Below are 25,537 nucleotides of genomic sequence, written 5' to 3' on the forward strand. Positions count from 1 at the left end.
ATTGATGTTGAGTACAAGTTACAGTAGAGAGATGACATTTCATTGGGCTTCATAAAATCTGCTCTTGATCAGTTTTGTGGACAGCTGCTTGCAGAGTGAGAAGAATGTACCAAGAATCCCTGACTGATGTTAGGTCTTGAAAATATTTTGACTTCACCATGAGAAGGGTTGCAGTGTAACGACAATAAAATTAACAAGTTTTTTAGTGATGTGCATTTGACAAGGATATGTATCCTTATGTTTAATTGATTCTGTACAGTATGCTGCTGTTGTGTGCTGGTGCACCTGGCCAGAAGTATCAGAGCCAGATGTAGACTTCTGTAGCTCTGCCTTGTGATTGTGTTCAAAATTTTAAAACATATCTCAGTTATATAACATAGAATATAGTTGCAATAAAAAAACATAATAAATAAAAATGATGAATATAGTTTATAATAAAAATAATAAATATTATTTAACATGTATGAGAAATTTTGTTTATGTATATAATACTGTAAAACTTGCATAGAATATAGCTCACATTAACAAAAATAATTAAAAGGTTTAGTTTCAGATGTGTTACCAGATTAAAAGTAGATTTTCTTGGAGTAGGAATAGCCCTGCTCACAATATATTCATTTTGCTTTGATGTGACCAAGTCATGATGATGAAGCAGATAAATCAAATTCTGAGTTCTCAACTGTGTTTTCTACTATCCTCATGAAAACAGTTACAACTTTGGAAGTATTTTCACAGGTGTAGATACAAGCTTAGGGGTGTATTTGTGTCTGTAATTTTTTGATAGTTTGTAAAATGCATCTTGAATGATTTCAGGCTCTTACTTCTGTTTTCTGTTTATTAAAGTTGCATCTGTTTCTAAAGTTTCACTTGCTTTGTCACTCGTGGCAGATTGTACTTTTCCTACTGTTCAATCCAAAAATTGCCTTTAAAGATTTGGATATTATTCTTACTGGGCAGCTTGTTAAAACTGTTAAAGTTTAAATTTATGTGCATTGCTCAAAGTGGTTTGTTTATTTCTTAGGCTAGTCCCACCCTTCCTGAATTGGTTCCTCCACCTCCAATCAGTGGGTTTGGTGATACAATTGTGGCAAGTAACCCATTTGATGACACATGTTCTTCAATGGCCACTATGGGACACCAACATATGCCAGCTATGAACTCTTTAGGGGCTCCACCAATGCATAATAAACCTGTCCCAATGGGTTCAGGAAAGGTAAATTTGTTTTATTTCAGTCTTTAAAAAATTACTTTTTCAATTTTATAACTTAGACTGTTAACCTAACTTTTGTAGGTTAAAATATTTTTATTGTTATGTTATAACAGAGACTTAAGTTATCTTAACTGTTTTGTTTTTTTAATGATTGAACATTACCTGACCAAATTTTACAGTTGTGATATAATTTCTAATATATATACTGGATGTTTCTACTGAAAGACAAGTGATCAGTATTGACTTTTGGTTATATTCAGTGTTCTAGTGGTATATACTGCTCTTGCTAGCAATTCACAAATGATTGTATCACAACTGTAAAATGTAATCATAAAGTCAACTGAGTAGTTGATATTGGAGCTTCAGTGACATAGTATTGGCAAGATTTGGTTATGTGTTTCAACTCTTTCAAACAGACTTCCAATGACAGCACCAGCAGAGAGATACAGAACCTCTCCAGCACTGATGAAAACGTGATGCTTGGGAGAGAATTTCTGTTAGTCCCACGTACTGAGAGAATTTTCTACTCTTATTTACAAGCATTTCCTAATGAATTAAGTTGTAGAAATACCATTTCTTTTAGTGTGAATATTTTTAAACTCATACTACATGAGATTTCAAAGAGTACAGAAAACTATGAAATATTAAGTTCTGTGGTCCAAAATGTTAGTTTACCACATTGCAGGCTTCCCACAAGTACTGGAAAATTTGAAAAATCATGGAATTTGAAAAGAGTATTTTTAAGTCATGGAAAGTCATTACATTTTATGTTTTAACAAAAAAGTCAGTAAATACTGGGTATGTTTCAGCCACAATAGTTGTAATAACATTTCTGAAACATTTAAACAAATATTTCCTGAAAGTGGTATGACTCAAAAATTCACATGTGGTGAAGACAAGTGTGCTTATCCTGTAGGCCTTGGACTTGGTCTACACTTTCATAATCATTTGGCTACACACTTGAAACAGTGAATAAAATTGTACCCATGTTCAATGAATCCCACAGCAGCAGCTTGAATAGGAAGCAACTTGGCATTTATATTAGTGTGGTCATGTTGATGATTGCATTGTATCACATTACTTTACCTTTACTTTCATTGGTCGTGGCAGGACTGAGAATCTGCTGTATGTTTTATTGTAATGAAAAAAAAATTATCCAATTTTCCACTGATGGACCAACAGTGAACTGGAATCTGTATTCTTCACTATGTGGTAAAATAAAGGAGTCAGAATCTACACCCCATGGATTAATAAACATTGGAAACTGTGGCCTTCATATGGTTCACAACTCTTTAAAAAATGGTTGTGAAATGTCACAGTTTGGTGCAGCTAAACTAGTTAAAGCTCTATAGTGGTTATTTAAAGATAATCCAGCAGTGAATGGATAACTATTACTAGATCCTCAGTCTTCCCACTTCAGTTTTGTGGTCACCGTTGGCTCGAGAATAGACCCGTTGCTGCAAGAGCTATTGACATATGACCAAATGTAATCAAATACGTTAAAACTATGCAAGGAAAGAAGAATCAACTTTCTAACTAGTCGTATCTTACTGTCAAAGAGACAGTGTCAGATAAGTTTATCATGGCTGGACTGGCATTCTTTGAAACCATAGTGAATACCAAGACTCCATTTCTAGAGATATTTCAGAGTTCACATCCCCTGGTACCACTTCTCAGTGGTCACCTTGAACAGTTTATCAAGAAATTGATGAAACGGTTTATTAAAGATGACATTTTACATACAAGCTCAAGTGTTACAAAACTCTTGAAAATAGATGTGCAAGACATTGGCAGTCATGAAGATTGATCTTCAGTTTAAAACCCAGTCTATATTACAAAACATTCAGGATGTTTCAAGACTTATCAGTCATGCAGTTCTGTATGATACATAAGGAACACATTGTTGTAAAATATTTGATTGAGAAAACACTGATTATCTTTACATATGCTTGAACCCTAACAAAATTGTTGATAAACCAGATGTATACAAACATCAAAATTCTGTTAGAGAAGGTGATTATCTACAGCATCTGGATGAATGAACAAATGAAATTACCAAGGATGAAAACTGTGACTTTATACACAGTGTAAGAACTGTATCTTGTTCGGACTCATTATTTTAGAGATCATGATCCAGTAAAGAATGAGTCAGTGGATTCGTTCTTACATAATTATGAAATAACATGTCAGAGTTCAACAGTTTGGGAAGTTTTTAAACTTCTATTAATTATTTCTCATGGACAAACCAGTGTGGAGCAGGGGTTCTGAATAAATAAAGTTTAGTTGAGAATTTGCAAGAAGTTTTTCTAGTTGCTCAGAGAAAAGTGGGAGAGAATATTTATTTGGTTGATGGTATGTCTAATTTCAAAATAACACCAGCCCTCCTAGTGAATGCAGCAGAAGCTGGTTGATGGTATGTCTAATTTCAAAATAACACCAGCTCTCCTAGTGAATGCAGCAGAAGCTGGTTGATGGTATGTCTAATTTCAAAATAACACCAGCTCTCCTAGTGAATGCAGCAGAAGCTGGTTGATGGTATGTCTAATTTCAAAATAACACCAGCTCTCCTAGTGAATGCAGCAGAAGCCAGACAGAAATACAGACAACATCTAGAAGATAAGAAAAAGAAAATTCAAGTACTACTTTTAGCCAGAAAACAGAAAGCCATGGAGGATCAACTGTGTGAAACTAAAGCTAAAAAGCAGGAACTACAAGAAGATGTAACTGCCTTCATAAACAATCTGATTAAAATCTGTGATGGCAGAATCTAGTTAGAAAAATGAAATCATTAACTGTAGAATCTAATGCACTAAGACAGGCAGCTTCGAAAACAATGAAATATATAATATGTATATTGCAATCTAAAAAGTAGGGGAATAAAAAAAAATGTATTTGATATGTGTTTGTTGTGAAGTTATAACAATGACCTGAGAGTGTCTTTGGGTTCACCACAATGACTGGAATGTTACTGTGTGACTTTCTGAAGTTTTTAAATATAAATGTGATAAGCAATCTGGAAGAATAGTTGAAAACTGAATATAACGTATAAAATAATGCTGAATCTAATCAGTTGAGGGGTGAACAGTTTGTTATTATTGTCATGTTTCAAATAAATAATAATTACTGTGAGAATGTCAGACATCACATTATGATTTGATGTTCCATTACTTAGTAGGTATTGACTTATTTTGAAATTCTATTTTTTTTATATTGGTATTAATTTGCCTTGGAGAATTTTGACTTGAATAAATGTATATTTCACTGAGTCTATTTTGGGTATTTTTACTGTGTGTGTGTGTGTGTGTGTGTGTGATGTACATAAAAATCCTGGAAATTCATCACTAAATTGATAGATAAATCATGAACAATTATTGCATACATTAAAAGAAATTCATGGAATCTAGTCTACTTTTGTGGGCAGGAACCCTTCATTACTCTGTGGACTTGCTTCCCATTAATATAAGACTACAGATTCCAGATAAAAGTAGGTTTGACAGAAAATATATCACAGAATAATTGTAAATCTTTGACTGTATTGAAAGAAGAAAGATAACTTTGAATAATGCTTATTCAAAACTAAAAATAAATGATTGTGAGTACAGTTCATTCATTACTGTTTTCTGATCACAGGACTAGAGGATCATATTATCTCTCAGTGTATGTGTGTTACCAATATCACTGTTAGTCCTCTCAGATATAAAACATGGTGGAATGGTTAAGACAGTGTGTGTACAGTGTATTTCACGTGTATATATACTTAAGCTCTTGTGACAAGAAAGGCAAATGTACTCCGAACATTATGTAAGCAAGTTTAGCCAGTTTTTGTAGCCAACTTGTTATTATTAATTTCTCTCTATATTAATTTCAATCTGTCCATGGTTAACAGAAATATACATATATATATAGTAGTGGTCATCAGTAGAGTACTGTACACTTGGATGATTCAGACACTCATAGTCTGGATACCAAGTTTCCACCAAAATGAAACATAATCTAAAATAAAACCTGTTACATGTAATTATGATGAGCTTGGATATTCAAAAACATTAAAAACATGACACAAGATTTATCTAAATAAACAGATAATTTGTATATTTAATACATGAAGTAATTAATTGTTACAGTTCATTTTAGAGAATAACAATATAATATTATTGGCAGTCTAGTGAAAAACATCAATTATCAATTATTTTCTGGTGGTTTCAGGTGTTGAAGTTTCTGTTGTCAACACTGGTATCAATACAAAACTCTGGTTGTGAACAACATTGAGATGAAATTGGTTATTTTCTTTAGTCACTGTACTGTTATGTATCCAGAGGGATATATTGTTGTGATTTGAGGGGTTGCAGCAATTCCATAGATGTTCTTTAGTTTTAAGATCAGAACGTTTTACCTGGCAGTACATGATTTCTGTTGTTAGTAGTATGACAGAATAACTTTATCTTTTATTAGTACAAAGTATGGCCTGATTGCACCTGTGAGACATCTCATAACTTATTACAGTATGTGATTCAGTAGTGACTTCTACACATTCATTCACAGTAGTGCTTCACCAGGGCATAACCTCAGCTGAAACTTTATGTTGCACTGAACATATTCACATTTGCCACAAGTTCTCTGGTCACTAGTGGAGATAAAAAACTTTGATTCAGTTATGAAGATTACAGGTACTAAGTGGTGTTTTCACGACGTCTAGTAACCTTAACAAGTGTCTAGAATAATTTTGCTTTGTTTTTCAAGTCAACTGTGGGGCTCAAGTGGATCTTTTTTATCATAAGCCAGACACATGAAATAAGTTTTTTACCATTTGATGTCCCTGCATAATTATTCTGACATTCATATTTTGTGGAGATTGCTTATACACCATAGTGTGTTTTATCTTTGATGACATTGTTTATTCTAACACATCAAAGGTACATCTGACTAAGAACACATTGTTTGTTGAATTTTTTATTGAGTGTAATTTTTTCTGACCAAATTTATGATTTCATTTCTAGTTTTTTCTTGATCTGGTTCTTTTACCTAATGTTACTTTCACTTTACTTTTGCTATGATTATTTAATGTTTGAAATATCCATGTATTTTCACTTCTAATTGCTAGTGTTACTACCATTTACTAGTGTTGTAATTTTTCTGGAAAAGTGTTATATCTTAAGGTTGTATACAAATTCTTTTGTATCTGATACTGATACAACTATCAGATGTTCTGTGTGTGTGTGTGTGTGTATACATATATATATATAAAATTTGTTAGAAACTAAAAGAATGCCCAAATAAAAACCACAAACACTGCACCAATCAAAAAGGATCTCCAGGGTACAAGCTGTAATGTGGGATATAAAATGTACCTTAGGTTTTGGAGGTGACTGCAGAAATAGGACTCTCAGTGTGGTCGGAATACACCATCTGTCAGTCTTAACTTCTGTTTACCTGTCTCACATGAAAAATAATAAAATAATCAAAGAAATAGAAATTAGGAGAGTGACATGTGGGTGCTCAAGCTCACAGTGCCTCGCATCTATATCACCCTTCATTGCCTGCAGACAGTTGTGGGGAGGTGACTGTAAGAAGAAGGTAAGATAACGCTACCTGCTGAAGTTGGCATTTCAGTCCCAATTATAGTAGTTAAACACTAATTAGTAGCACAGTAGACAAATTATACCAGTATAAATGGTTCCAACTAGTTATCTAAACTAACTAATATAACTTCCAGCTTCCACTCATTAAGTTCACTCTGACTACCTACAACAAAGACCTCCCTCAAATAAAGATAGTAAAGGAAAAAGATGTGGTCATAAACAGAAGGGTTCTCAATCCAATTTGCCTACACATAAATAAAAATGGCCACCTTGATACAATGGAACTGGCGAGGTTTATGTTCTAATCTGGGTGACATCAAAATACTGATTACTTCCTACCATCCTGTATGACTTTCCTCAATGGAAAAATTTCTGAAACCAGCCAATACAGTCACCTTTCAGCAGTTTTCTTTGCACAGAAATGACAGGCTGTGTGATGGAGGGGTGGCACTGTTGGTTGATCAGCATGTGCCCAGGGTGTCTTTACCACTAGACATGCCCTTGCAGTTCGTAGCCATCCATGCTTCCTTGGGTCATACCATCACTGTTTGTTCTTTCTACCTGTCGCCTGGAGAGACATATGATCAATCAGACCTTGATGTCCTCATTGAACAGTTGCTGTCTCCCTTTTTCATCCTGGGGGTCTTTAATGGACATCATCCCCTCTGGGGAAGTGCTGATATTGATAGGAGGGGTCACTTTGTAGAGCGTATGCTCTCTGATCACAACCTTTCTCTTTTCATTACTGGTTCTTCTACTTATTATCATGCACTTAGTCAGTCCTCTATTGTTATTGATTTCTCTATTTGCTCCCCTTCACTATTCTTCCATTTTTCATGGAGGGTTGACAATAATCCATGAGGCAATGATCATTTTCCTATAATTTTGAGAGAAACTGACCATAGTTGATGCCACCTGACCCGCATGCCCCAGTGGAAGCTGGATCACACAAACTGGCCCTCTTTCACTGCTCTTGCAGAACTTGATTCTGCCATCATCTGTAAGTCATCAATAGATGACTGTGTGGCAGCAGTAACTGACTGTGTTATACAAGCAGCTGCTCAATGTATTCTTAAAACCTTGACACGTTTTTCATAATATCCTTGTCCGTGATGGAATCCTGCCTGCCACTTGGCACGGAAGGCTCAAAAATGGGCCTGGGATACTTTCCATCGATATCCCACACTCTCACATTCCCTGTGGGTAAGACGTCAAAGCCAGAAGGAATCTTGGATTTAGTTCACAACCAGCATACGTTCTACCACCGGTTCCAAAGTCATATGGAACAAGATTCAAAAGGTCATTGGGCAATATAATTCTGTCCCCTGTCTATCTTGCTCTCGGTGGCCAGGAAGTAACTGATACACGGAGCATCGCCGATACTCTAGGTGAAAGCTTTTGCCAGGTATCTAGCACTTCTGCTTCTTGATTGGGGGTTGACTTGATATGTTCTCTTTGTTGTGGATTGATTTTACTAACCTTATACTTTCGGTGGTTTGTTTTATTTGGGGGGTTGACTTGATATGCTCTCTTTGTTGTGGATTGATTTTACTAACCTTATACTTTCGGTGGTTTGTTTTTTTGGGGGGATTGACTTTATGTTCTTTTTGTTGTGGATTGATTTTACTAACCTTATACTTTCGGTGGTTTGTTTTTTTTGGGGGATTGACTTTATGTTCTCTTTGTTGTGGATTGATTTTACTAACCTTATACTTTCGGTGGTTTGTTTTTTTGGGGGATTGACTTTATGTTCTCTTTGTTGTGGATTGATTTTACTAACCTTATACTTTTGGTGGTTTGTTTTTTTGGGGGGATTGCCTTTATGTTCTCTTTGTTGTGGATTGATTTTACTAACCTTATACTTTTGGTGGTTTCTTTTTTGGGGGGGATTGACTTTATGTTCTCTTTGTTGTGGATTCATTTTACTAACCTTATACTTTGGGTGGGTTTTTTTGGGGGGGTTGACTTGATGTGTTCTTTTTGTTGTGGATTGATTTTACTAACCTTATACTTTGGGTGGTTTGTTTTTTTGGGGGGTTTGACTTATGTTCTTTTTGTTGTGAATTGATTTTACTAACCTTATACTTTGGGTGGTTTGTTTTTTTGGGGGGGTTGACTTGATATGTTCTCTTTGTTGTGGATTGATTTTACTAACCTTATACTTTTGGTGGTTTGTTTTTTTGGGGGGTTTGACTTGATATGTTCTCTTTGTTGTGGATTGATTTTACTAACCTTATACTTTGGGTGGGTTTTTTTTGGGGGGGGGGGGTTGACTTGATGTGTTCTTTTTGTTGTGAATTGATTTTACTAACCTTATAATTTGGGTGTGTTTTTTTTTGGGGGGGGGGGTTGACTTGATATGTTCTCTTTGTTGTGGATTGATTTTACTAACCTTATACTTTGGGACTCATAGAATATTCTTTTAATTATTTTCATATTTTGACTGCTCTGCACAACCAGTTGGTTTGGGCACTTGACTCTCAATTTGAGGATAGTTGGTTCCATTCCACATCCCATCAAGCATGGTATGGGAGCATTATAATGTGATTGTTCATTCTACTATTTGTTGGTAAAAGAGTAGCCCAAGAGTTGGCAGTGGGTGGTGATCACTAGCTGCTTTTCCTGTAATCTTTCACTGCTAAATAAGAGACAGCTAGCAAAGAAACCCTTGTGTAGCTTTGTGCAAAATTCAAACAAACCAAATCACTTCTTGCCATCTCCCACCCTTATTTTTGGTCAGATCTGAAGGACCTTTTCTGTGCCATACATGCTCCAAGTTGCTTTATTGCTTTCAAGGTTTCTTTCCATTGACTCCATTTTCTACACTTTCTTTTCCTTGCATCACTCCTCTGTTCATTGTTTGTTTATCCCTTCTTTTCCTACCCATAGGGTTGGGCTTGTGGTTCAACTGGCTTCTGCTTCCTTTAATCAATTCCTAATGTCTTCACCCATTCAGACACCTTACCTTTTACTTGCATCTTAACCACATAGTCAATTGAATATACTTTATCATTTGAATACTGGGACTACATCTTTCCTTACCTGCTTTTTGGTAGCTGTTTCTTCCTCATTGAGGTACTTTCTTCCACCTGTTGTCAACCTTCACTATTTTTAATGAGACTGTGACTGGGTAAGTTTCTTTTGTTATGTGTATATATATTATTTCTCAGAACACGTTCCATATTTTGAATAGGGTCTTACTCTGTAACAAGTGATGCCTGTCCTGGTATACTTCAATCACTTAGAATTGTACTGAAACCCACATAATAAAGCCATGTTGACATCAATTTCCTAATTTCCATGGTCACAAATTGCACTGTAATGTTAGGTAAGCTGAGTGGTTGGTTTGGCTTAGCTGGTGGAGCTTTGACTAATACTATATGTTACAAGATTTATTTATCTTAAGTTAGGATGGAATGGATGAATGAAGTACACAGACACTAACTTGAGACTTTACAGTTAAAACAAAGAGACTAAGATTTCATGAAAACATCTTTTATTAACTTTCCATATACTTAACAATTACATCTAACACGTCTTTTAAAATATATTAACGTTTTACTGTAATTAACACTTTTACTAAATATTCATTTAACTGTATACTAAATATGATAATTGATGCTTAATAATAATAGCATTAGAATAATTACAAAGACAAGAAACAGTTGATGGTCTTATTACAGCAGTAGATGTGTTAAAATAGTGTAGAAAACTTGCATAGAATCTGGAAACAACTTCTGTTGTTATGGGAGATTTCAACTTTTCAGCTGTTACTTGAGGTTTTATTCAACTTTTCCTGTGTATCCTCATGGTCTGTCAAATACTATGCACAACTACCTGCAAGTAGTTCTGATACTTAATTGGTCAATTCTGTATGTTGATTATCTGTCAGTCACAACTAGAGACAATGAATCATCAGATGTTTCTCTTGTATCTGTACTCACATTCATGTTATTGATATTTGAACAAAGAACCAGCTGGCTTCCATTTCAGGAAGATTTAAGCTATTAATCCTTTGTAACTTTATCCCATACTGTAACATCGTGAAGCTGTCAAAGTTTGTTCCTGGTTACACTCCTTAATGCAGCATCCATAATTTGCATAACTCCTTTGCTGACCTTCGTAGCATCAACTGATTACAGACTAAACATGCATCTGAAAGTTTCTTGACATGTTTTCTTGAGCCATTGTTTGTTCTATAATCATCATTGTTTTATACATGTGTATCACACTTCTTCTTATTACATATATTATATGAGGCATTAAAATCTCTAGTGATGCCTCACACTGTTCATTACAATCACATAAACTAGACATTGGTTGTTCCACAAGATTGTTTATAAGTTATTCCTTAAGATATCTTTGCTTCATAACTATACCTTTTCTGCACTGTACTAACCATGGACTTAATTGGTAAAGCAGAAGGGGATGGCTGCCCATCCCTGCCATCCTAGTGTAGATAACAATATGTCCTCCTTATGAATGCTTCATCCTTCCACTGGTTTGTCTGAAAGGCTATTGTAGTTTTGAAGTATGCCATCATAATGAATGGGATCTCTCATCCTACTCCTCACAAGGAAGTCAGTTCCAAGCAGTTGAGTTTTTGGATTCAGAGCTGAACTCAATCAACATATTGTCCACATTTGTGTTGTGCTAATTGGGATACCTTATTTTTCCCCCTCATGGATCTCATTTCCCAGCTGTTGAGTTTTGGACTTAAGAGCTTAACCAATCAACATAAGTCCTCATACATGTGTTCAGGGAGTTCATGGTCCCTCACTTATTTTTCCTGAAGTGCAAACTCCGTAGTTTGTGTCACATTTGTTGGTTGTTTTGCTTTTTTTTTCTTGCACTACCCATTAATATCTTTATGCCACGGACGTTACTGTGTTTGAGTTGATTCCATTCTGTTTGATTTGAGCGAGATATGTATGGATGTTATTTCACAGATTGGTAGTGAGATTTCTCTCTCTAATCAGTTGAATTGCAGGTGGTATGAACCTTTATTCTAGACCTGAATGGATGTTGGCTCCTGGTAGTTGAGTTTGAATTATAGTTAACTTACCAGTGGTTTATTCCTCATTTTATCTCTGCATGGATGTTGGTTTCCAGATGTTAAGTTTTGGATGTAATTTACTTGTACATTCCACTGCACCCAACCCACATTGAGACACATCTTAAACTATAATATATTGTGGTTAGATTCACTGTACAACTGTCTTCTTTCCTGTTTGGATGTGCTTCTCACAATTTTCCACCCATTCTCCGATGCTTTAAAAAGATACTTCTATTTTCCTCTTGCACTGGTTTCTCCACTTATTCAGTGTTGGATTTTAGCCATGTATGTTGAATGGAAGTGTAAGTTACCGTGTTGGAAGTTATAATTTTCCTTTGCTGAAAATGTATTTGACAGGTACTAATTTCTGCTAACACCTCTCACCCTTTCTCCCAATTGTCAAACAATGCCTATGTTTCTGTGTAAACTCAAAGTGATAAGTAGAATACCATGTGGCACTGCTATTGGTAGAGATTTGCCACATGATAATTTTCATGGCGTGAATTGAGAGATGCATGGGATTGAAAGGCTTTTGGCTAAAATATTTTTTGTAAATAGAGGAAAGTACTGAACAAGATTTGCTTTGTATGTGAGTGAAATACCTGTCAGAAACACATTTTCAGTGTTAGTAAACTGTAATTTTTGTCATTATGACAGTATACAAAGGTGTCTACACAAAAAGATGTATACAAAAATGTACTATTATGGTTTTGAAATTCAGAAAAAGTTAAATTAGAATGTATCCTAGATACATTACTTTCTCTGGGCTATATTATCCAAACACATTTATATATCTTTAGAACAGTTTGTATAAACAGTAAGTGAAAAGAATGCCAAATGGTGATTTAAAACTTGGTTTTTTAATGTTGAAATGTTTACACCATAACATTAAATAAATTGAATAAGCTGTTAATTGTTGATTGTTTTATGAAATTAGAATTTAACTTCTATACATATTTATTCTATCATCAGATCTGATTTTTACCCAGTTCACAAGAACGCTGATTTGACCTTCAGAAAACAACTATCATATTTACCAGACTACTACAGTAGTATTTGTGTGTGATATTAATATATCTTATTTTTTGTTAATATATGTGTCATATGCTACAAGTGTAAATATATATTCTACAACATTTTGTGTGTTCTAGATGTACCCACCAGATCAACCCATGGTGTTTAATCCTCAGAATCCAAATGCTCCACCCATCTATCCATGTGGAATATGTCACAAAGAAGTTCATGACAATGATCAGGCTGTGTTTTGTGAGAGTGGATGCAACTTCTGGTTTCACCGGATATGCACGGGGCTCACAGATGCAGCCTTTCACCTCCTCACTGTGGAAGTATATGCCGAATGGGTTTGTGACAAGTGTCTTTCATCAAAAAACATACCTTTAGTGAAGTTTAAACCTTGAGACATAATTTTGTGATTTTCTAGTCTCTGTATATATTTAAAATATATAGAGTTTGGTTAATTCACAGACTGTCAAAGGTAAATGCACCTAACAAAACTTTCTTGAAATGTCCACAGAAACAGTATATTTAAATATGTTGAACTATTGTTTTTGCTTTCAAAACATACTGGTTATCAGTGATTGATTTGTATTGTTTGAAGGTAAATTACTTGATACAGTTGTATTGTACATACATGTATTTAAAATGGATAATTGTAAACATGTTACTGATAATGTAAACATGTTACTATAAGACAGCAAAATTCAAACTTTTACACTTTTTTATGCCCATTATTTTATGTAATACAAGAACTAACAGCACCTGTTTTAAGGTGTCTCCCATAAACTCACAATTTGATAAGGGGTTTCTATGTGCTATAGAATCCATTTAAGTGCCAAGTTACTTTAGGTACAAAGTGGTTTTGCTCATTTATATATGTAAAAAACAAATATATTTAAAAATAGAGCAAAGTTTATAATACTCAGTTTTGTTACAACTATTTAAAATGTCATTCATTCAGTTTTTGTTTTTAATAAAACATAGTGTACTTCTCAAAGGAAACATTCTAAATAATACCACACACTTAGAAGACTTCATGATTAATATAATTTGTCATTTTAAGAAATAGAAGCACAATATTTATTTAGCATCAGATCAACTTACAGTATTAAAGCATTTTGTATGACTGTTTTTTCTAATAATAAATGAAAATGAAACAAAAAGGTTTTTTTTAGAATAATTACAGATGGTTATGTAATAAGCCAATTCATTATTTAAAAGAATGTTATCAGGTACTTCCTGAAAATGGTATAATCTGAAGTTTAAGCTACGACTATGAAAGGTTGAGATTGATAGAACAATTTTTCAGACATACTAAATACAGTATGTAGGTTAAATAAACAATTCTTGAATAATGTTGATTTTAGGTTAATAATCTGAAGTTTAAGCTACGACTATGAAAGGTTGAGATTGATAGAACAATTTTTCAGACATACTAATTACAGTATGTAGGTTAAATAAACAATTCTTGAATAATGTTAATTTTAGGTTAATAGCTTTGCTTTGTTTTCTGAAACTTATGTTTTCATGCTTGATATCAGAATATGAGTACCACGTGTTTTATAATTATTATATAAACAGTAATTCACATGTAGGAACTGGAGGTTATGAGAAACAAGAACAATTATGGATATTTGGGATTGTATTAATGTTAGTAATTTATCTTAAGCACATTAAGTAAACATTTAATATTTCTTAAACTAAAATTTTGTGTACAAGTGAAACTTATTTATTCTTTTTTTTAAAGTGTCTGATTTTGACTGTTAACTCTGTAAACTTTTGCCATTTATTAGGTTTATTCTGTAATTCTAAAGATTCTTTTAAAGTAACTATACTAAGGATACTGCTTGTTAAATAAGTGTTTTGTTTCAGTATCATCTATCCATGAAGAAGTATATATTTCTTTAATAAAATAAATAAAAGACAGTGTGAAGAATTCAATATTTGAAATACACTAAACATGATATGTGTTTTGCAACATAAAAACAAGTTGATTAAGTTTGAAGATATTGATCAGCTTTATTCATTTCTTCTGTTTTTCTTTTTTTCACTATGCTGGTTGATTATTTTTAATTATTTCTGATTACATTCGTAAATAAAACATTATACATTTCTTAAATTATAACAGTTTCTGTTCAGTAATCTATGTACAGTTTCATCTGCAATTTGTTTTAAATAAAAGTTTTATCATCACTTCTTTTGACAGCTGACCATCTTTGTTTATATTGCAGAATTAATAAATGCAATAGAAAAGGGTAGAGTTACATGCTGTAGTCACCTCAGTGGCATTACTGAACAAACAGCGTTTATAGTGCATATGGTTGTGTGACAGTCAAGTGGTTACGTATTTTACCAAAACTAAATGATAACAGAAAATTTTCGGTGTAGATTCCTGTATGTTGTGAGGAGACCTCTCAGAGAAGGTTATGTTCTTTAAGTTTACCTACTCTGTGATATAGACATCCACCCATGTGTTTACCATGCGTTGAGACCCTTAAAAGGGAGGGAAGGATCCTGGTGGTTTAGGAGTCAAACCCTAATACCCTATTTTGGCTTTGAATTCCTGTAGATGAGCAACCTTGGGGTGGCCCCTCAAGGTCACTCAGCTGGTGCATGTGAGCTAGAGTCAACCAAGTACCAGTTTTGGACGTTTTCAATTGGTGTTGTGGACATTGTGTCTAATGCTGGTGTTTTTGTGTAGTGCATCCCTTGTAGGACTCCATGGTGGGTGGGACCAGTGGACACCAAAATATTATTTCTTTATTATAGATCCCCCAATTCAAAATAAAAATAATAAAAAAAACAGACCATAGGTTTGTTGTTATGCACAGAATCCCCTCTACAATTTTTGTGTTCATTACCGAATTATACACCATTTCTCTTGCCCTGGATCACATAAAAGATAAGCAGTACTCGAATTGTCCTATTTATACCAACTAACTTAGCTCTCTACTGGCTCTGGAATCACTTTACATTAGTTCTCACCGATATTCAAAACCAACTGGCCCATTTCTCTTTAATATCTACTTTTGGATACCAGGCCCGCGTTGGTATTTATGGAACGAGCTTCTAACACTGCAGCTAAGACTTCTGCTCTGGTGCTATCACTGTCGTGCCTGTTCCATACGTGAACTATGGTTCTGTATTCAAGGCTCAGCTCTGTACCAGTTGGCAGTCAGCTTGGAGTGAGCAATTTGATAACAAGCTTTTCCACATAAAACCCTCTATTGGACTTTGGTTATCTTGTTTCCGTAAGGATCGGAAAGAGGAAATTGTTCTAACTAGACTATGCATTGGTCACAGTTTTTATCTCATCATTTTCTTTTATCTGGGACTGATGCATCAATGTGTCATCTGTGTGACACTTGAGTCACAAAGTCCACATTTTATTCTCATGTCGTCATTACAACTTTGAACCACAGCACCATTTCAGACACATTTTGTCTACAGGTTTATCCCTGATGCTGGACAGGGATGTTATAAATGTTTATAGCTTTATAAGTCCCATTGGCCTCTTTAACTTTATTTACGACTTTAATTCAAAAACTGGAGTTTGTTTTGTTTTACCATGATTCCTTTTTACGAATTTATTAATTTTACTTTTATTTTTACCAATTGTTTGGCACACATTAGCCTATTTGCTTTGCGCCTTAAAACAACAAACAAACAACCAATGATAAAATAACATTTACAGTCAGTATAGATGAATAACAGTCAAGTGGTTCATTATTTTATCTAAACTCATTGATAAAATAACATTTACAGTCAGTATAGATGAACAACAGTCAAGTGGTTCATTATTTTATCTAAACTCATTGATAAAATAACATTTACAGTCAGTATAGATGAAGAACAGTCAAGTGGTTCATTATTTTATCTAAACTCATTGATAAAATAACAGTCAAGTGGTTCATTATTTTATCTAAACTCATTGATAAAATAATATTTACAGTCAGTATAGATGAACAACAGTCAAGTGGTTCATTATTTTATCTAAACTCATTGATAAAATAATATTTACAGTCAGTATAGATGAACAACAGTCAAGTGGTTCATTATTTTATCTAAACTCATTGATAAAATAACATTTACAGTCAGTATAGATGAATAACAGTCAAGTGGTTCATTATTTTATCTAAACTCATTGATAAAATAACATTTACAGTCAGTATAGATGAACAACAGTCAAGTGGTTCATTATTTTATCTAAACTCATTGATAAAATAACATTTACAGTCAGTATAGATGAATAACAGTCAAGTGGTTCATTATTTTATCTAAACTCATTGATAAAATAACATTTACAGTCAGTATAGATGAACAACAGTCAAGTGGTTCATTATTTTATCTAAACTCATTGATAAAATAACATTTACAGTCAGTATAGATGAATAACAGTCAAGTGGTTCATTATTTTATCTAAACTCATTGATAAAATAACATTTACAGTCAGTATAGATGAACAACAGTCAAGTGGTTCATTATTTTATCTAAACTCATTGATAAAATAACATTTACAGTCAGTATAGATGAATAACAGTCAAGTGGTTCATTATTTTATCTAAACTCATTGATAAAATAATATTTACAGTCAGTATAGATGAACAACAGTCAAGTGGTTCATTATTTTATCTAAACTCATTGATAAAATAACATTTACAGTCAGTATAGATGAATAACAGTCAAGTGGTTCATTATTTTATCTAAACTCAGTGATAAAATAATACTTGCAGTCAGTATAGATGAACAACAGTCAAGTGGTTCATTATTTTATCTAAACTCACTGATAAAATAATATTTACAGTCAGTATAGATGAATAACAGTCAAGTGGTTCATTATTTTATCTAAACTCAGTGATAAAATAATATTTATAATCAATATGGTACAACACAGGTTTTGTCTTTCAGAGTGCAGTTAAAGCTGTTTGATCCAATTGATAGTTTATATATAAACCCCATTACGGTGGAATCCACGTGTTTAACTCATGTTCACATGCAAAACAAAAAATAATTGCTTAAATGTAGTGAATATAATAGGTTTGTTAATGTGTATTTTTTGCCAGAGATTCTTAAATAGATAACTAATATACCCAACTGAATAAAAAACGTAAAGATATTAGTGAAATTTGCCACACTGTTGTAGATGATTTGATCAATTTTCAAAAATGGGAGAATTACCAGTGTTTAATCTAATTGGCTAGATGAGGGAGATAGGCTTATTAGAGGTCCAGTGCCATTCATCTTTTATTTGTCAGTGTTGTCTGACATAGGTTTTCATATTTTCAATTTACAACACAGAAGAAGCATTTTGTTTGCTCCCTCTGATTGCCAATATCGTAAGGCATAGCTTCATACTTTTTTAACACACTTGTTAATTAATTCGACCTTTGTCAAACAAGTTCTCCCAACCTTGACAGTAGGGTCAGATTCGACTGACATTCGAATTGAAGATAGCAAACTTCGTGCAGGTGATGATATGTTTGCCACTGAAATACCATTTGAAGTGCTTGGTATTATTATATAACGATGCCAAACTCGGGGAGAATTAATATTCATCCAAAGATCAGAGGAATGATACTTTAAACACTTGTAAGATACGACGAAAAAGAACTGTACAAGATGAGCACACCACTATTAAAGTTAAGTGAAAATGTATATATTGCAAATAGGAAAGCTTGGAAATCACCAATGAAAAACAGTTCATTTAACTCGATTGTAGGAGAAGCTTTTATGAAACGTTCATGGTATTTAGACTCGTACTAAAACCAAAGATCTGTCACGTAGATGTAGATAGAATTTTGTTGGACTTTTTAACGAGAGTAATGACAGTGATGTTATATCTTTAGCATGAGCAGCTAAAATAGTACGCTGAGGCTTGTTTGGTGAATTATTTATATTTGGACATGTATTCACAAGTTGTCAAGGAACGTACGTTCCATTAGTGTGTATGTTCTTGTAAGGTCTGAACATGCCTAACTGCTACCGTAGTGCGACCAGAAGTTCTGGCTATATTGCAACTCTTTGGGCAAAACAACATAAAATACAAATGCTGAAAATCATTATCTATCACTATACGCCATTACTGAAGTCAGGAGACAACACTCGTACTCAACATCAGAATGATGGTGTATGTATATATCAGAAAACACTGACTGGTTGACAACGTATATGATACACTAAAACTCAACTAATTATTGCAGATAGTTTGAGAGCTGAAAATTTTACTACAGGTGTTGTGAATTTTGCGAAAATCCACATGAGGGCTATATCTACTAGCTGTCCCTAATTTAGCACTTTAAGACCAGAGAGAAGGCATTATCTCCAACTCTTGGGATACTTGGCTGAGCTCGGGTGTTGTGAACAAGGTGAGTCACAAAGGTAAACTTCAGCAACAGGTTCATTTTATGGTACTGGAAGTTCGCTGTTTCAGCATCCTGACTCACTGATAAATAGATATAAACAACGTCAGTATTAAATGTGTCTTTTACGTGAATTTACTGCCTCAATTCTACACGAATGGCCCCCCAATTTTAACACTTATATAACATGCGCCATTGGGAAATGAAGCTGTTACTCTACCAGTTGGTGTTCGGAAGGTAGGAATATATTCAGATTATGTTTGGTTAGAGAAAGTCAAAACTTCTGTACATGTTCATCTGATGATAGGCAAAACATATCCTGGTGTAAAACTGTCAAACAAATCAGCTCGCTCCAAGTGCATCTGGAAAGTCAAGGAAATGTTCCAATGTTATTACTCTGTCTGTATTAGTATTACTGTATTAAAGTAGCATACATCATGGTGATGATAATGTAGTACCACTGCCAATGATAGTATTGTGAAACTGATATTAGGAGCAATAGCCATCCAGTTTCCATGAAGCTAGTCCAAAAATTGTCATTGTTTTCTGGGGGAACATAATACAACAGTCACGTATTTCACTAAACAGTTTCATATAGTACAGTGTTGCTATTATGCAGATTTATGTCCATGATGGACGTAAAATCTAAAGAAACAAGACAAAGTTAAACAAATAATGTTAACACTATGTCTCAATTCTTAAGCTTGTTTGTCTACATTTTTTGTGTTTCAATTTTCACTTTAAACGACCCATCTTCTTTCTGTATTTTGTAAATATCTTTATTCCTCCTTTTTAGATTATTTTTTTAATAATCTTATTTCAAATTAAATAATATTTTGCATTAAGTTCTCAAGCACGATATCTGCTAAATTCTTAATGGTCAAACATTATATTATTAGCATATCTAAATAAAGTGAGCAAACCTGGAAAATTACAGGCTCTGTTTTTGTTGCATACAGTTTTAAAATTTAACGTGTGTTTATAAATACTAAAGTGCGATATTTTGTGGGGCAAAAGAAGACTGACAACCCTTAAAACGTTTCTTTTTTAATTTCGCGCAAAGCTACGCGAGGGCTATTTGCGCTAGCCGTCCCTAATTTAGCAGGGTAAGACTAGAGGGAAGGCAGCTAGTTACCACCATCCACCGCCAACTCTTGGGCTACTCTTTTATATACGAATAGTAGGATTGACTGTAACGTTATAACGCCACCACAGCTGAAAGGGTGAGCATGTTTGTTGCAATGATGTTTCGAACCCTTGACCCTCATGTGACGATTCGAGCGCATTAACTTAAAGTGAAACACGATTAAAAGTTCCAATGTCCAAAATTCTGGGAAAGTCAGAAATTACAGCCTTTCAAATGTATGTTCGCAAGATGTATTAGGACTTAAAAAAACAGTGAAATAACAATATAATTATTACCGAATTTAGAAAGATGGTGAAGTTGTTATAGAAACAACAATAATTTCTATGCAGAGATCACTTTAACTTTTGACCTCAGTCTGTGTGTGAGTAAAAGCAAGTTGTCTTTTAAATGGATGCGCTGCTGTTCATCACTGACCCAAGATAAGATTTTAGAATAATTTGAATAGACAAGTGCGTCATACTGATCAAACCTTTAGAATAATTTAACTTAATTGCATGGGATGTGCTGCACAAGAATTTGATTTCGTGTTTATATCATATACAGTGGAAACCTTCAGATTTGGTCACCCCTTGAAAGCAGTCATTGAATCATAGTCCCTTTTTTTGTTTACATAATCCCTAATTATGTACAGTGGAACCCCTCTAATCAGACCAGATTGTCTCAGTCCCGAAGGTGGCTGCTTTAGAGTGGTTCTACTGCAGTGGGTTATGAATTTTCGGACATTTTATTTTGAAACGCTGTTTTAAAAACCTGAAAAAATTCTTTAGTTTAAGAGTTTGTGATTTGGTCATGTGCCTTAAAGCTTGTAAATGTACTGAATAGTTATTTTTTATATTTATTTGTTACTTATTTCTACTTGCCATAAACATATCTATGAAAACAACATAAAACCACAGATGTCTGGTAAAACCGTAACTCGCACTCACACCTTAGGTCTACACCGATATTGGAAAACAACATAAAAACACAGATACCCGGTAAAACCGTAACTCGCACTCACACCTTAGGTCTACACCGATATTGGAAAACAACATAAAAACACAGATACCCGGTAAAATCGTAACTCGCACTCACACCTTAGGTCCACACCGATATTGGAAAACAACATAAAAACACAGATACCCGGTAAAATCGTAACTCGCACTCACACCTTAGGTCTACACCGATATTGGAAAACAACATAAAAACACAGATACCCGGTAAAATCGTAACTCGCACTCACACCTTAGGTCTACACCGATATTGGAAAATAACATAAAACCACAGATACCCGGTAAAACCGTAACTCGCACTCACACGTTAGGTCTACACCGATATAGACGAATTTTAATTATTGTGTTTTTGATTTGCTTCCAGTTTAGACACAATATATTGAGATTGTATTGCCGTCGTAAGTAGCCCAGCTCCAAATCTGAAAAATACATATCTGGTTTGCGTTTTTATTTAACGATTATTTTGTGTTATAAGTATGTTCTACTCCATCATATGTTCGATCTGGTTATTTGTAATGCAATCGTTCATTTTTGATATATGCATTTACTGCTTGAAATAATGTATTTGATATAAACAAAAACAATGAGTTTTTTTCTGTCCTGAAAACACACGCAACTATTTAAATGCGTGGGCCTGGCATGGCCTAGCGCGTTAAGGCGTGCACTTCGTAATCTGAGGGTCGCGGGTTCGCGCCTGAATCGCGCCAAACATGCTCGCCCTCCCAGCCGTGGGGGCGTTATAATGTTACGGTCGATCCCACTATTCGTTGGTAAAAGAGTAGTCCAAGAGTTGGCGGTGGGTGGTGATGACTATCTGCCTTCCCTCTAGTCTTACACTGCTAAATTAGGGACGGCTAGCACAGATAGCCCTCGAGTAGCTTTGTGCGAAATTCTAAAACAAACAAACAATTTAAATGCGCACGAGCTTTCACTTAAGTAGGCATTTCGCACAAGATATTGCTATTAAGTACGATGAAGTTTAGCTCTGTCTAAACTAAAGTAAAAAGTACACAAGTTATACTGACAGTGTTAACTTATCTTTTTATAGAATATAGGCAGTAGTTGATAAAGGCTTAACTAATATTAAGCCTAAGATAAGTGGTAGATTTCGTTATCTATGATTCGAAAACATTACACATACTCACCTAGATAAAATGCAAAATCAACTAACAAAATATACCCCACGATTTAAAAAATCACGAAACCATATATTGCTGCATACCATATATTCCCGACATCAGCAGAAAAATAACCAACATTTGGCAAAAACTAGTAACAAAATATGACATTCCAGTTAATACCATATTTACTCAAAAACCAGGCACGAAACTGAGGTCTATACTATGTAAAACCTACACTGACAAACACAACACCAACATCATTTATAAAATACAATGTGTAACTTCCACGACTTCTATATTGGAGAAACAAGTAGAAAAATGGAAACCAGATTCAAATAACACAAAAAGTCACCTTCACACCTTTTCGAACACTGCAAATCAAATAAACACAACATAACCATAGAAAACACCCAAATACTAAATAAAAAACAAACGCAAAATTAAAGAAGCCTTACTTACACAATAACGCAAGCTCAAAATAAACCAATACAAAGGAACACTTTTATACCTATATTAATAAATATAATCAAACATTTAAGCACGCCCTCTACATTCCTGCACTGAATTACACAACCGACTTCGATCATGTGATCAGCTATAGGTCAGTTACCTCTTTCTTTCTTTGTGAACCTGACGATGAACGAAGAAGGTCGAAACATTGTTTGTTCCTCTACATAATGCTTTCTCTATTCATACCATCTGTTTTTACATATATGATTAGAATTAATTTGTATTATTTTAGAAATCCTATAATTAAAGAAAGACTTGCCATAAAGATACGAATTTGATCGCAAATGTGTTTGTGGCTCTCTGCTCACGTATATGCATATTTACACTTTATGTATGTTCATAAACTGTTTTTATATGAATATTCCAGGATGACGAGAAAACCCACTTGTAGATGACCTCTAGATAGTTTTTTCTCTACCGTTTTACATGATAGCGCGAAACATTGACTGAAGAAAGCGTCAAGCTAGAAGTCGTAGTGACATCATCAATTTGAATTTAAAAAATTACCATCAAACAGAAAATGTGATTCCCTTGTTGAAAATTTACCAGTTCCAGAAAGAGTGATTAGGGAATACTCGAATTATTAGAAATTGTTATTAAAAATCAATGAAACACTTAACAGTGTAGTGTTTTTTCTTTCCCCCAGTGGTATGTTTGTATATAACAAATTAACATCAGAGCTGGCACAATAACTACTGTTATGAAAATTCATTTATTGTATTTCATTAAAGATTCAAAGCTGTCTTTCAACTTGTTTTCATTGGTAGTAGTCTTCATAAATTCAACCGAAAACAAGACAAAGCATGGTTGTATGCTCTGATGTACATTCTTTATAAATAAGACTATGAAAAATAGTGGATATCTATCTGAGGTTTAAATAGTTTTTCCATTCAGAATTTTTTTTTTTCTGCTTTAAAAGATACCTTTGTAATTTAAACTTTCTAGCACCAGAAGGGCCATATTGCAACTTCACAAATTTAGTTGTATAAGTTGAAAATATCTTTAGCTTCTTTTTCATTATTCCTCTTTATTCAAAACTAAAATACTATTTCCTTTAACAAGTTAAGAGATACTAACATTTATACTTAAGTTTTGCAAGGTTACTAATTATACATATTTAAAATGAATAATTATTAAAACGAGTGAAAGATATACTACTAACTTCAGTTACAATAGGTTTAGACAACTGAATATAATTAAATCAAGTAGTTTGATGGGAGGGCATTTATAAAAAATTTTAATAAAAAAATAATCTCCAAGCTTAAACTTGTTCTGAATAACAAATCTCAAACCACGACACACAAGGTTTTTTTTTCAGTAGCATTCCGCACATTTTGAATTAAAAAGTTGTCATCGGGACGTTCAACAAATAACTATTTACCCAACCAACATCTACAATGGTCAACTTAGTTTTATTTTCGGCCTGAGTAAAGTCGTGTATGAATCTCATATCCATGATAGTTCGTTTTGTTTCACGACAAAGAACGAACGTTTCGTGTGAGTAGGATTCGAATCTCAGTTCACACATCAAGACATGGACAAAGAAAGATTTTCCAATACTGTAACCATCGGGTAATTGAATACAACTTTCCATTTAATTATTCATTAATGTACTAAGCTACTAAATATTTTCTATAGTTAAGAAAGATTTAGTAACCCCTGCCATCAAAACAGAATTACGCTCAGTCCTTACGTAATCTTACCATTTCACTCGTGTTTAGACTTAAATAGGTACTTACAATTAATTTCTCACATTTTTACTTTAGTCAGTCTTTTTAAATCTATTTTGGAGTTAGCAAGAGCATCCTTTACTTCCAGTTTTCTTCAAGATACGTGTCTGTTTGGAGCATTTAACAATTTTACAAAATTGAATAACCACAAACAATCCTTACATAAACCAGAAATTAACCATTTCTACTTTTTAAAGAGTAGAGTTTCTCTATGTATTCCATTTCAGGTTGCAAAGTGAACTGTTTGCAAGTTACTCCTTTATAATTTTAGTGGAAATAGTTTGCAAGGTAGCTCTCAATTTAAGTGTTTTAATGAGTTAAGCACAACCTAACGAGTCACTGAAATCTTATTTTTAGCGTAAGAACTTGTAATAAACTACTATTAAAGTTACCCGTCACAAGACAGGTTTAAAATTTAGCGGTAGGTCGTTTTATAAACTCACACAAGTTTGATTTTTCAAAACTTTATTGATAGTTTCAAACTAAAATTACTATTTAATAAGCAATATAACTTCAAGACTTCAGCTTTCCTCTTTAAAGAAACAATGAGAACATTACAAACAAAAGACATTTTAAATTCAAAATCGTAGAAATTTTAAAAAGTGAAGAGTCGATTTCTGAATGTTTTCAGACAGAGTTCTTCCATCTTCCAACTGCTTCCCAGCAAAAATCAACCTTTGTTGGTCTGGAGGGATTCCCTCCTTGTCTTGAATTTTAGCCTTTACATTTTCAATTGTATCACTAGGTTCTACTTCGAGCGTGATGGTTTTTCCTGTCAAAGTCTTAACAAAATCTGCATGCCTCCCCTGAGCCTTG

The 25,537-nt window shown here is 33.8% G+C and overlaps 1 protein-coding gene across 1 annotated transcript in view; it reads left to right on the top strand.

Moving 5' to 3' along the window:
• The window catches only part of LOC143240401 (uncharacterized), a 41,992-nt gene extending 18,047 nt beyond the window's left edge, over positions 1 to 23,945 (top strand). Inside the window, exons 3-5 of the mRNA XM_076482752.1 lie at positions 1,022 to 1,213; positions 12,997 to 13,206; positions 23,359 to 23,945. Coding sequence (XP_076338867.1) covers positions 1,022 to 1,213; positions 12,997 to 13,206; positions 23,359 to 23,382 — 426 coding nt within the window. The 3' untranslated portion in view covers positions 23,383 to 23,945. The remainder of the gene's footprint in view (positions 1 to 1,021; positions 1,214 to 12,996; positions 13,207 to 23,358) is intronic.
• Positions 23,946 to 25,537: the final 1,592 nt, after the last annotated feature.

This window comes from Tachypleus tridentatus, chromosome 13 (assembly GCF_004210375.1).
Source record: "Tachypleus tridentatus isolate NWPU-2018 chromosome 13, ASM421037v1, whole genome shotgun sequence".
Lineage (NCBI taxonomy): Eukaryota > Metazoa > Arthropoda > Merostomata > Xiphosura > Limulidae > Tachypleus > Tachypleus tridentatus.